Source organism: Calypte anna, chromosome 9 (genome assembly GCF_003957555.1).
Source record: "Calypte anna isolate BGI_N300 chromosome 9, bCalAnn1_v1.p, whole genome shotgun sequence".
NCBI classification, from domain to species: Eukaryota; Metazoa; Chordata; class Aves; order Apodiformes; family Trochilidae; genus Calypte; species Calypte anna.
This window is the reverse complement of record NC_044255.1, coordinates 16,075,242-16,089,118: the sequence shown is the minus strand read 5'-3', so window position 1 is coordinate 16,089,118 and position 13,877 is coordinate 16,075,242. Positions and strand designations below refer to the sequence as shown.

General features: G+C 41.7%; 1 protein-coding gene across 1 annotated transcript in view; it reads left to right on the top strand.

Annotated features, from left to right (window-relative positions):
- The first annotated feature begins 965 nt into the window (after positions 1 to 965).
- PDE6D (phosphodiesterase 6D) overlaps positions 966 to 13,877 on the top strand; it is a 34,281-nt gene continuing 21,369 nt past the window's right edge. The window contains exon 1 of the mRNA XM_030455879.1: positions 966 to 1,134. Coding sequence (XP_030311739.1) covers positions 1,085 to 1,134 — 50 coding nt within the window. The 5' untranslated portion in view covers positions 966 to 1,084. The remainder of the gene's footprint in view (positions 1,135 to 13,877) is intronic.

Below are 13,877 nucleotides of genomic sequence, written 5' to 3'. Positions count from 1 at the left end.
CTGGTTCTCCACTTCCATTTAAAGTGACAATGCTTATTTCACTACACATGCTCAAAGAGTAAGGGGCTTTATGTTAGGAGAGGTCCCTCAAGCCTATGGGTGGGTATTTAAGTGTGCTAATAGCACATTAATATTATGATATTAATACGGCAAATCCAATTATCCCGTGTTTTCTACCTGGTGCCCAAGGGTATAACCAAGTTGTGAGGAATGCTCCCTCACATCTGTCTTGCAGGCCTCCTCAAGGACAGGCTGTGGACTTCTAGGGACAGGGGTTTTCTCTAATTTTTACTGTTTCGGTGTTAGGTAAGGTCTGTTTTCATTCCACGCGTCTCATTGTTTTCTTTTATATGATTTTTTTCCCCAAAATTTTACTTGTTTCAGCTGACATCATCAGTACCACCCAAACTCATGGCTGGAGCTCGGCTGAGCAGCCGCCAAGCACCCCGACAGTCAAACTCCCAGCCAGAACTGTGTGAGAAGACGCGCCAGCCCAGCTCCAGCAGCCCGGCACAGCCCCGGTGGGGTTGTCCCGGTCGGACGTGTGCTGACCCGGCCTGTGGTGTCCACCCTGCCCCCAAGGCCTCCCTTCACCCGGGCCTACCGCCCCCTGCAGGGACGCCCGCTCTTCTCCGCCGGTCTCGCCCGCACCCTCCGCGGCCCAGCCTCACAGCAGCGGGGGGAGGAGCGGCCGGGTCATCCCCGTCCCGCAGTGACTCCCGTTTCCCGGAGACGTCAGGCCCGGCCGCAGCGCCCGCCTTAAGGACCGCTGCGCAGCCGCCCTTGAATAAGGGAGGGGAGGGGCCGAGCTGTCGCGCCGTCTGATTGGCCAGCTGCGCCGTCCTTCCTGCACCAGCAGGCGGGGCGAAGGTGTGGCGGCGGGGAGTGATTGGTCAGAGCCGAGGGTAAGGGGGCGGGGCGAGGCGAAGCCGCTCGGGTTGGTTGCGCCGGCCAGTGGCGGGTGCGAGGGAGTGAGGGGGGAGGGGAGGGGGGTCCTGAGGCGCCGCTGTCACCGCCGCCCTCCCGCCCAGGCCCGCGCAGCCCGGACCAGCCCCGTCCGCCCGCGGCGCGGCGCGGCAGGACCATGTCGGCCACGGACGAGCGGGCCAAGGAGATCCTCCGGGGCTTCAAGCTGTATCCTCCCGACGGGGGCTGTCAGGGGGGTGGGACCCGGCCGGGAAGGAGGAAGGGGCTGGGAAGGGGGGGGGGGTACCGGGACTCGTCGCCCCCCTGTGGCGAGGGCGGGTGCAAGGCGGGAAGGGGGTTGTCATGGAAACGCCTTCCCGGCTGGGCTGTTCCCAATGGCGTCCTCCCTCTCCGGTGGCGGGGTGTGTGTGTTCGTTCCTCCCGTTGGACGGGAAGAGGGGACGGGGAAGTAGCCCCGGTAGCGCTGAGGCTCCCCCATGCTCCGCGGGGGCCGCTGTCAGGCGCGGGGTGCCGGGGGTTGACCCCATCGGGGCGGTGAGGGACTACGGCCAAAACCCCCAGAGCGGCGGCCGCCGCGGCTTCCCCGGCCCCATCGCTCCGGAGATGCGGGGCTGGGCAGGAAGGCGGCGGCCCCTGGGCAGCTGGAACCCCCCGGCTGGGCACAGCTTATAGAGGGCAGGTGAGGTAGCTCGGTGCCCTCGGTCTCCGGAGGATCTGATCCCCTCCCCTCCGGCCTGCGCTTAGGCACCTCTGCTTGGAGAGGAATATACCTGGTCTTCAGGTCCAGAAGCAGCTCAATGTCTTGGTTCCATTTAATACCATAAGGTACTGATCACGGTTTGTCCTACAAATAGCTTTTATTGTTAACACTGACATACTCTAGGTGTTTGTGCCTTTCTGTACGGTTTATTTTTAAACTTTTCACATCTTGTGTTTCAAAAAGTATTCTCAGTTCGTGTTATCTGAATATGAATTTAACACTGATGAGATAGAACTAAGCTTAGAGAATCAGATCTATGTGTACCCTTTCAAGCCATGATTTCAGTGAAGGGCTCAACTTAAAGGCCTATGTGCAGACTAAAGGTGAAAGAAATATAGGATAAAACTACTGTATCTTAATATAGCAGGTTCTAAGGTTGGAAGACAAACACAAGTTTGCTAGCTTGACCTTCAGACACCAGAAAATTGTTGTGGGTTTTGTTTTTGTTTGTTTTTTTTTTACAGTGAAAAGGACAGAAATGGAGAGAATACCCTCTTGATCTGATGCTGGTATTTCTAAACAGTTTTTTGTGTGTATGTGCATCCAGGGAGCTTTTTCTACTCTCCAGATATAGCAGGATCTCATTTTCTAGGTTGGATTTAGACAGATAGCTGCTATCAAACTATAAGCAGATCCTTCTCAACTTTTGAATCATTGTCCCCTCCCCCAACTTCTAGTACTGCATCTGGTTCCTTTGCTTCTGCACCAGCTCTATTGACAGTTCTTTTTATTTATGAAGATGTAACATTTCAGCTGTCAAAACATTATTCAAGAGCCTTTTGTGCCAGCAATTAGAAAAAGAATAAGCTGACAAGACCAGACAAAGCTGTTGGTACAAGAGAGGAATACTTGGAAAGTTATGCCTAGCAAACAGACTTTGAAGTGCTTTTTGCATATGCTTTTATATGGTCTTTGCTGGGTAGCAGAATTTGCATGCAGTCCTTTGTCCAACTTTGGATGAAATAACCCATTTTATTGTTTGTTGGCTTGAACAGAAAATGCTTTTAGCTCATTGAGAGGAAGGACATCAGACAAACCTAAGGTAAATTTCTATTATCTCAAGCAGCTATAGCATGGACAAGAAGCTTTAGTAGAAACACTCTGCACTTCTTTCTTGAAGTACCTCAAGTGTTCCTTTGCTTGTCCTTGAAATTGGTATCAGTTTTACTTCTGACAGAACATTTTTGGGAAAAACCTTGAATGCACTGCTCCAAAAACATGTTAGAGCACTTCAGTAGATGTCAGAGGGGCCAGGTATTATAAAGTCTAGAGAAACATTCCTGCTTCTCAAACATTTCAGAACTGGGACTTTTAGGAAATTAAAATATTTGAAAAAACATCTGCGTGTGCCTTTAGTAAACCAGAAGAGTTGCTGAACAGACACATTCCTGGTTTTGAGAGGAAGCCTTGAGACACCGCACCATCCCCACAGGAAACCTCTTGCCCAGATGTGACCATGCTTGCTGCAAGGCAGGCATCAGCTCAGGCTTCCACTTCCTTCTCTAGGCACGAACATGTATTCTAGAGAGCATTATGTTTCAAAGATATGCTTTATCTTCCACCCACTCTACTACTCAGTGTGATAATTTACTTAATAGAAAGGGAGAAACATGTTCTGAAAAGCCTTTTATACTGTAAGTACTTGAACACTTTTTCCTCTGCTCCCTGGAGAGGAGTTCAACTCGCCAACTGAAGTACACTCTGCAAACATGGTACTTCAAACTGAACTTGTTTAAGGACAAGAAACTAGCACAGTTCCATACCTGGGATCTGTGTATGAGATTCCATGTGCGGCAAGATCAGCTGATAGGGCAGAAAGCATCATTGATCATGCAGGCTTCTAAGATGCTTGCTTGCTTTAACACAAGAAGAGGCACTCTAGCTGGAAATCCAGTTCATATTGAGTAATCAAAGTTTCCTCAGATTGTTTCCTTGTGGTTCCTGGGAAGAGGTTAATTAGAAGCTTTCCAACTGATTGGGACATGCTGCTGTGGCAATTAAATTATAGCCTAAGTCCACCCTCTAATGCAGAGGTATGCTTTCCTTCCTATATGACACTAGTGCAGAAACATGTTGTGGCTCATGTTCTGAAATTCAAGACAAACATTTACTTCCTTTTCTTGTAGATTGTTGTTTTAAAAAGATTAAAACTAACAGAGAAATATTTGATACTGGCAGGCAAGTGAGGATATTAATTATACTTTATTATACTTGTCCTGATAATTTTTATGTCACCAGTTAAAACTGAACACTGACAGTCCAGTAAGTATGCTCCAATACAATTGAAAGCAGCCAGCAAAAGCTTTATTATAGTTTGTCACTTCTTCAGTCAGTTTCTGTTAACAGACCTTCTAAGGATGTACATCAGCTCCTTGTTTTGAAGGCACTCACCTGAGCAGCAGTTCTTAAACTTAGCATCTACAGGTAGTTTGCTACTATGAAAATGCAGACTTGTTTGAGAATAAGCAATATCAGTTCAGTTGGTAACTGAAGATGCATTCCTTTGGAGTATTAACCCAAGTCTTATTTTTGCAAGTATTTATGCACAGCTGGTCCTCTAATCTCAAGTGCTTGAAATACAATTATGCATTTTTTTTTCCTCCAGAAGATGGGACAGTCAGTCTGTCAAGCTACAGAATAGCACTGCACTTGTCCCTCACCCTTTCAACACATACTTCAGGTTTCATTGTAATTTTTATTTTTAGAGTTAGTATGTACTGTTGAATTTGGCATCCTTTCTCATTAAAAAGCAAGGCTGATAATTTATTTCCCTAACAGTTAAACCCATGGTTTTTGGGGTTTTTTTTGATGGCTTCACCCCACCAGGCCCCTTGACAGTTTGTTCTCATATAAACTAGCAGAGTTGAGTGGGTTTTATTAGAATGCACTATGTTCACCATAGTGAGTGCACTGCAGACATTTACCCTATTTAATTTGGTTTGCCAACCTTTGGGAAGCACACGTGCTTTGCTTTCTTATGTAGCATCCATGCTGAAGATTAGAAATACCCATTCATGGTTTGCATGAGCAGATTCACATCCAGCTCTCAAGGGAGCACAGTTCAACTTCTTTATGGACATCTTCCTGTACTGTTTCAGCCAGAACAGCAAGGAAAAAAAAAAGCCCAAGCACCTCAGTTGGGTCTCACAGCATAGTTTAGGTGCTAAGTCTGGCTTCTCAACATGAGTAAACACAGCTGCTTTCTATTTTAAATCTTTCAAGTCAGACAAGTTGTCATTATTTTATTTGTACAGAACAGTCTCATCACAATTGAATCTCCATAGTGTTAACTGCCCAGTAGATATTTATCACTTTAGGATAAGTTTCTCCACAAACTTCCATTTAAGGCTGTGCAATATCTTACTATATTTCAGAAGTCTCCTGAAGCAAATTACTATGGGGAATGTAAGCATGAAGAGATGTTATTAACTGTAGGTCAGAATAATTATGGAGTTATGAAACTAGAACTTATGGTCAGTATAAACCTATATCTCTAGCTCAGGCACTCCAACATTTGTAGGCAAAACTTGATATGTCAAAGACTGTCCTGCTTTCTGGAATCCTTAATATTCCCTGTGCAATTTTCTAATCCTCCTCATCCCATTGTTTTTCTGTCTAGGAAATTATTCTGGTAGAGCATTAACCTCTTAGAAGGTTAAACAGACAGAGCTGCAATAAGAGCATATTTATACCAGAAACCACTAAGAGTTTGTGAACTTTATATTTTTCTGCAGAGACTTGTATTATCAACTTATACCTTGTTTCTACTGTACATAAGGAAATTGTAGTCAGTAACAAACTCTTGAGTATTAGAATAACCCTTGAAGCCTTGAACTAGTTTGATGCAGCAATCAAATGTTGAGAAATCCAAACCTGCACTCCTATCAAACAAGAGTTTCCCAGTCATTTGTTAGGCCATATCATCTCCAACCACTTATTCACTTAAAATGCTCATGTGTCATAGTATTTACAAAACCAAAGCAGCAGCTCTAATTGGCTTTAATCCTTCTTTGTTTTGAGGTTTCCTTCAGTGAACTTCCTCAGATCAGTCTGTTTAGACTTCTTGCAATCAAATAAAAAGATGAATCACCCAAATTAATTGGTTAAAAGAAGACACTGCCCAACTAAAAGAGAGAACAAGGCTGCTCAGCTTATGGACAGTATACTCTAGAAAGCCAAAGCAGAACCTCCTTGTAGCTTGCACCAATACAGTTTTAAAACATCCTAGAAAACACAAGTTTGTGCTCCCCCACCCATGTTTCTAATTTCTAGAAACTGGAATGTTCTTCCATCTAATGCATAGAGTTCATAATTTATATGATCTGAAAAACTGGTCTTCTGTTGTTGAACTTTCATTGCTGCTTTCCTGTCTACAAACCTTAGAGTACTTTATGAGCAGGAGTTGTCCACATTCCCAGTTATTCTGACTGCAGAGTAAGTTCACACCTTGGCACCATCATGAGGACCTTTGTTTCAAAGAGGCCAGAGTTTCACATAGAAACTTTAGCCAGGTTGTACTTTGTATTTAAGTAAGTGTCACCATAGTCAAGGTATCTTTAGTGTATCAGGATTGTTTCCAGCAGTGACAGAAGGTCTGCAGTACGTGGTGATCTGTAGTTCTGGCATGCTAAACACAGACTCGTGTTTCTTATGCATAAATCACAAGGCACATCTACAAATAATGCAAGAGCAGTTTTACAAGGTGTGGGTTTGCCTGCCTGGTTCCTTAGTGAACACCAAAAACTTCATGTCCTTCCTGTTCATTCACTTTTATTGAAAAAAGTTAAATATTTAATAAAGTTTAAACAGCAATTTGCATTAAATTTGTGCCTTTTATGGAAAGGCTGAATGAGCTGCAGTCAAATTTTCTGCATTTATGATTTAATGTAGTCCACTTGTAGTACGGAAAGTGATGCTTTGTACCCTTGAATGCAGAAGGGGCATTGAGATCTCCAGCAACACAAGAGACAAATGAATTGTCGGGTGCTAAAAGAGAATACACCTTAACTTTAATTTTCATATCAATGTTAACACTGAAGTTTGGGGGGTTCTTTTTAGTCAGCAATATTACTCTGTCACTTTGTTAGAATTTTGTCTAAAATTTGTCCTTCCATGTCTTTAAAACTTAGCCATCCAGAATTTCACTGGAATTAGTTTCAGTATTTTTGTTTGCTTATTGCTGACCTAACAAGATACCTAAAATAATTTAGTTATCATTAGCAGAGTTAACTTAGTATGATGCAAAGCAAATAAAGGAAAATAACCTGTTGTGTTGTGCATCCTTAGCAGAGATTAAAAATCTTGGAGCCTTATGGTACAGCTGTTACACAGTTCTCACACAGCAGAAGTCATTTAATCTATTAAGTGAAAATTGATAGAGTCTCTGCCCCACACCTTACTCTGTCTCTGTACATCTTAGCAGCCAACACATGCAGAAAATATAAGCTTACATAGATTTAGATATGCATGGAAGGCATCTAAAAATCCTCAAATTAAATATAGTGTGCAGAGTAGGTTGTTTTTTTAGACAGATTTGATGTCTCCTGTGTCTCTGAAAAAATGTTTTTCTGTTAGCTAAAGCAGTAAACATGGAAGCTAATTTGACTTGCTCTTACATGTTTACCTCAGAATTTAAGTTGATGTGGAATGTTAAATCCAAATTTTACATGACATTCATAACTGTACTCCAACTTCTGCCTTTGACTTCCACAGCTGATGTAATATAGACTTCTATTTCCTGATCTCTAAGCTGGAAAATTAAAGACAGCTTCAATTTTGAGCTCAAATTCTCCATTAAAGACAAAGCAATTTTGTTTACCTCTAGATAGTCAAAGTTTGTATAAAGTCTGAGGTACATTAGGTTCTCAGATACATGTAGTAAGTAGCAAACAATGGCAATATTGAACTTTGTCTTTTCCTGCATTATGTATCAAAAGTTAGTTCTGTAAGCACACAGAAAGTGACCGTCACACATTTGCTTCACACATTTGCTACACATCTTAAGGAGAAGACTATGTATTTACACTTGATGTGGGAGAAACTACAGTAGTGAGCTCTGAACACTAAACTCCAGTCTTCAGGGGCTGCCTTCTTATCCTGAGACTTCATCAGGACCACCCACAGAAACAAGAAGTTTGTGTGGCATCAACCCCAGAGAATAAAGATGACAGTTTTTGAGGGAACACCCCCATATACCCATTGGGTGTCACCATGAAGTTTCCAAAGCCATTTATCATCATTCCCAACTAGAAACAAGTAGTCCAAGTAGTATTGTTTAGAGGCTTTGTCCAGAAAGACACCCGACAGTAACTGAGGTTCTTGTGAACAGCAGTAGGAACCACATCTCAGCTGCATATTGCTAAATCCTGCTTAACAGCCAGGGTTTTCAGCTGTGACTGTGAACTTGAGATTCCACTGTCAGATTTCTCCTGGAAGGAGTTATCAGCATGACAAAGTGGTTAGGTGTAGAGGTGACTTACAGAAAACAGTATCACATTAATTCAGCCGTGAGTGAATCTTTGAGTTGGTTATGTTAATGACTAAAGATATTAGGCAACATTCTTCTGGAGGAATGTCAGGAATAGATACCAAAATGAGCACAAGAAATTTTTATTTTCAGTCAGCCTTTGGGATAATGGTGCACAAATGTATCACATTATACAATTTACCCACTCCTTGTATTGGAAGGATTGCTAACCTAACTAGAAGCAGTACTGTGTTCCATTAGAGAGAATGAGTGCAGGGGATTTTACTACCTAGTAATTCTACAGAAGAGTATTTATGGGTCAGTCTGTATGCTACACTGTGTCCATAATAATCTATTCTGTAGCTGGTCAGAAGCCCCCTTGATCTTTGGGACAGCTGGTTATATCCTTTTCCTATTTATTCTATCAATAAAATGGGGGAGGATCTTATATTTTAATTGCCAGTGATGTATACCCCACCTAAGCCTGCATGCCTTTTTCCTCCTCACTTCAGATGATTTCAGCTTTTCCAAAAGGAAAGCTACACATCTGGAGCCAAGAAATCCATCTGATGTTTTCTTAAAGCAGAAAATTCATAAAATTCTAACCTGAGACAGCCTGCTGGGCAAGCAGAGAGTTAATGTCAAGTCTCTTTGGTTTGGAAAGTCAAAGGAAATTCTATTTTAGGAGACAGTGAAAAACTGGCTATTTGCATTGCTTAAAATAAAAATTCTGTCTATGAGAAAATGCTTATTGAGACACTCTAAGGAGGAACTAATTTTCTGTTCATCTGGAGGCATGGGCTGTTTCTAGCTTAAAGGGGGTTCTGCAACAACCCAGATCTCCTCTTGAAAGAAGAGGTTAGCAGAAAGACATGGTAGAAGAACCCCTGTTATCCCAATAATGAGTGTACCACCATGTGGTGAAACAGAGCAACCCATCTGGAGACTGAACAGCAAGAAACACCAACTGACATTTAATACAAAGGGATGTTCTGGGGCACTATAGACAGTTTGTTTTTAGGGTAGGCTCTTTGGTGCATTAGAATGCTTGCCTGTCAGTCACAGCCCAGCTTAAGACTTTATTGTTTGACAAATTAAGTCACTTTCTTAGAGACTGAAATAAGGAAAAAAGGTCCCTTTGATTATTTCATTTGAGCCGTATTAGCCTTTAAGTGACACCTGAAAAGCACACTCCAGGAATTAGCATGGGTTTGTTGCTTCTGAGGAAAGAGGACATTTGAAAAATATCTGCCCCTCCATTCCTCTTGATGTGTGTGTGTCACAGCAGCTGTGCTGTGCAGAGCACAGATTACCATCCCCAGCTGCTTGTTACCTAATTTTCAGATTACCAGCTGAGCTGCTCAGATGAGCACTGCAACCTCCCATTTCAGTCAGAACCAGGCATGTTACCTTACACAGCTTAAGAATAGGTTAGGGAGCAGAGACCTGTGCTGATCAAGTGGATCAGATTTATAGTTTTACAAACAGCTCAGGTATCAAATTTGAGGAAGAAAGTAAGCAGCAGCTAGGGAGGGATGTAAACTGCAGACCACTCCAGTCACTGCAGCTGCCAGATGTCATGCCCACAGCCTGTCTTGCATCAGATGGACTTGTTCTCTGTGCAGCCTCATGCTGCCTTCTCCAGCAGTCAGCACTAACTCATCTGAGGAGGTTTTCACATCACCATGCTTAGTGACCCTTGCAGCACCAGTTCTAAAGCCCTAGCTTAGCATTATCAGTTTTGCATTTTAACTTCACATTGCTAAGTTTGTGGTCATGTAGAGGCTCCTAAGAGAAATGCTTTTTAACACTGGTAAACAGTTGCTGGTGACAAGTTACTGCCCAGCAACCAGGCAAAGTCACAAAGAGGGTTTGAGGCCATGTAGCAAGTGCCCTTAGAGTCCCAGTTCTACAGCTCCCATAACGAGCCAAGCAAAGGACATTTTTGGCTAAAAAAAAAAAATAAAAAAAATTAAAAAAAATCACATGCAGCCTTGGAGAAAATATACATTATTTTTAAAGTATTCTTTCCAGGAAGAGAGGCCAGTAAGTTTCTCAAGCTAGTATGGGCTGTTTACTCATGGTACCCTCATTAATTCACAAGGAATCATTACAGTCATGCTATTGCCATAAAACCACAGTATTATTCCCCCTGTAATTCCTTTGAAGTGAACATTATTTTAGTATAATACTAACCATAAGTTCAGCTTCTGTAGAGAAAACATTTGGCTTCATAGAAAGAAAGAAAAAACTGGTTCCCTGGTTCTCCTAGCACCCTCCATTCTGCCATTAGAAGTTCCTTAAAGCTGTAAGCAAAAATAATCTCACTAAACTATAGATACTTTTTAAAGTAGCCTGAACTAAAGTATTACTGGCAAAATAAAACCAAAGACTCTCCAAAAAAAGTTATAAGCTTACCTCTTCAAAGCTGCTCTACTCCTCAGAGAAGATCAAAGCTCCTTTCTTGCCACTGGCAGCCCCACCATGATCTCCTTTTCCCTGTCTATAGGAAGTAAGGCATTAACCAGGAACTCTCCCAAGCCCTCTAACCATACTGCCCCCCTCGAGGCTCTTTATCTCAGTTAAATACAGCCCTGCCACCAGCCAGGTGAAAATGTTTCACAGTTCATGAATTTGTTTCACTGATAAAGCAGCAGTTCCTTTTTTCTCTTAATAGCCTTGTTTGAACAAATCCCAGTGTTGCCCGGTCTGAAATAGTAAATGCAGTGAATGAGGCAGAGAGGTGTTTGAAAATGGGTTCAGATAATGCCAATTAGGACAATATTTCAGCTTTTTGTGTGTAGCATCACAACATTAACATCAACCTTAACATAAATGCTTATGCAAAGTTCACACTTTAAAACACAAAAATATTATTTTTAAAACATAATGAGTTATATGTAAGTCTAGCTTTTCAATAACTACATTGTTATTCTTTTGTCATTATTAATAATTACAAGTATCCACTTGTGACCTACATCTGAGTGTTTTGCTTATACATGCTGGTCTTCTTCACATAAAAATACTTCTTGGCTTCAGCTGAAAAATATACAAACAGATTTTGATTAAAACTGTGAAAGTCTTTATCAAATGCTCTGAAAATTTAACATATAGCTACAAGCTTGTTAAAATAATAAAATTACAATCCCAACATAGAAGTAACTGTAGATGTTATTGACAACAAAGGCCATAACAGATACTTGGAATAAACAAAGGTCATTACTTTTTTGTCATTTCAGTGGAGATTTTTTATTATTTTATCCCCACACTAATGTTTTTCATCTGAATTCCAGTGCATGTTGAAGCAGAGAGATGATGGTTTGGGCACAGACCCTGTATCTTCAAGAGATCCCCTAGTGGCATCCCCTATTCACATGAACATAATTTACATTACTGTATCTGTGGAGGCTCGTTAAAGTACAACATACAGAACCAAATATTAGTATTTTAGTTATTCTAAACTCATTCCATCTTTTTTTTTTTTTTTACTTGCAATATCCAGGTTTTACTGTAATGCTTTTCTGAGTAACTTCCTGTCTTTTCAGACTGCGATTCTGTCTAACAGTGTCTAAAATGTTTGGATGGTTAAATTGTCAAAGCACTAATCCACACTGCAAAATTAAGCACTTCTCATATTCTAATAGGTTCCTAAAAAAAGCACAGTAATTCTGATATGGAGTCCTTGTTTTCTGAGAGTTCTGCCTCAATCTGCTTAAATCCCCCTTTATTCCTCTTCTCTGCCTCTGCTTTCAGCATCCTCTGGTCCATTTACAAGATTAGTTTCCTCATGTAACTGCCAATCACTCCTCCTGACTGTATTTTCAATTTTGTTTTGTTTCTACACTTGATCTGTATGCTTGAAGTTTTCCTCCCTTCCTCAGAAAAGACAGGATGATGAACTTGTTTTCCTGTAATAATCTTAGTCCTGACAGTTTTAAGTGGAAAACCAAAACCTGTTTGATCTATATTGCAGCATGTGGCACAGCCATAAAGGGAATTTGCTGTTTTCACTTTGTTAAGTAACTTGCTTGTGTCCAGTGTAGCAGCTATTGATTTTTATATCCTATATTTTTAATAACACCTCCTAAAATGAGTTGTCAACTTCATGTTTGTATAGCAGCCTCCTATCATGTCAGTGGAAATTGTTCATGGCTCTCAAAAATAACAGTGCCATGACAGCAGAGACAGGTTTTTAAAAGATACCATAAAGTGGTTCTTTCAATGACTTGTGTAGTGCTCCAAAGTGCCTCCTTTAGTGGCTCAGATCCATGACCTATTTTTCATTTGTCCGTTGGAGAATCACCTCTGATTCTCACTGTAGTCTTGTCCTGTGAGTTTAGAGGGCCACTCACATTCACCTAACTAATCAAATACTCACTTACTCCCTTTGCTTAGTGTTGAGAGTGTTCATGATCATTTTTTGTCAGTTCACCCCTGGAAAAATAGGGTAGCTGGCAGTGAATATGCTCTTTGTGTCCTGGCTGTAAGGGTTGTACAGTTTGTAAGGTTAAAGTAAGCCCATTTCTCATGCACACATAGCCCAACCACCCAACCAAAAACCACAAACAAACCAAAACAGACAAAAAAAGACCCACAAAACCGAAGTATTTGTATCTCCAGTGAAATTCAGGCCAGTATCACATGGATTGTATGTCTGAGGAACCATTTAAGCTAATGCCAGGAAAAGGGTGGCTTGTTCCCCTCCTGTGCTGCATCAGCAAATAGGGGATTCACTTTTGCCACTGTGGACTTCATAAAAGTGCTTGTTAAAGCTTCTTCTCTGGCTGATTTGAACTTTTGTTTATTAAGTGAAAGGTGTTAGTGCCAGGGCTAAATACTGGTTTACTATAAAATCTCAGTGAGATGAAATCTCCCTGCAGTTCTCTAATTATGTTTCAAGGATACTGAGTTGCTTTCCCAGAGGACCTGTGGTGATCCCGAGATGAATCCCTAGTTACAGAATAACACTGAATTGAAACAGCGAGGGGTATTCTGGCTGTGAGGTTTTTCACGGCAGTGTTAAAGGTGCAAAGGCTCTGAAAACCCTGAAGTCCTTTGAGTAAACAGCTTTTAGTAGTGCTGAGTGACTTCTGCCCTAGCAGTTCCAATCTCACATGCATGCTGGTGCAGATATGATGAATATTGCTGTGAGATTGAACAAAACAGTACAACCTCTTCAGCTGGTATTATTTCTGTTGCAGCAGTTAGTTCTCATTCTGGTCATAAACACACGTCCTTATGGACTAATCAACAGATGTACTGCATCAACAGCACTTATTTCACCTTTTCCCTGAAGGCTGCAATTGCTTTGAGAGCTATGTGAAGAGTATCTTTTCAGGATTTTGTTCATTTTTGTCAGTTGTTAGCATTATTTGTGAGAGAAGGCAAATGAGCACACCTAGAAAAGGAAGTTCAATTGTCTGGCCTGTTTTCCTGAAGAGCATGTGGAGCTGTAATCCCACCCTGAGGGAATACACACCACCTTTATGCCAACTGGCTATGGCAATATGGAGCTTGTTGGGGCCAGTTTTTGACTGATGTTGCTACACTTTGTAAATGTACTGCACTGAGATAAAGCTCTGTCTGTACTTTTCTTTCCCAGTGTCAAACACTTGCAAAAAGCTCCAATCTAGATAACACTGTAGGGTTTATATGCTAAAAATTTACTTCATCTTAACTATTTCTGCTTTATTTGCTCACTGTGCATACCTGTATCCCAGGATG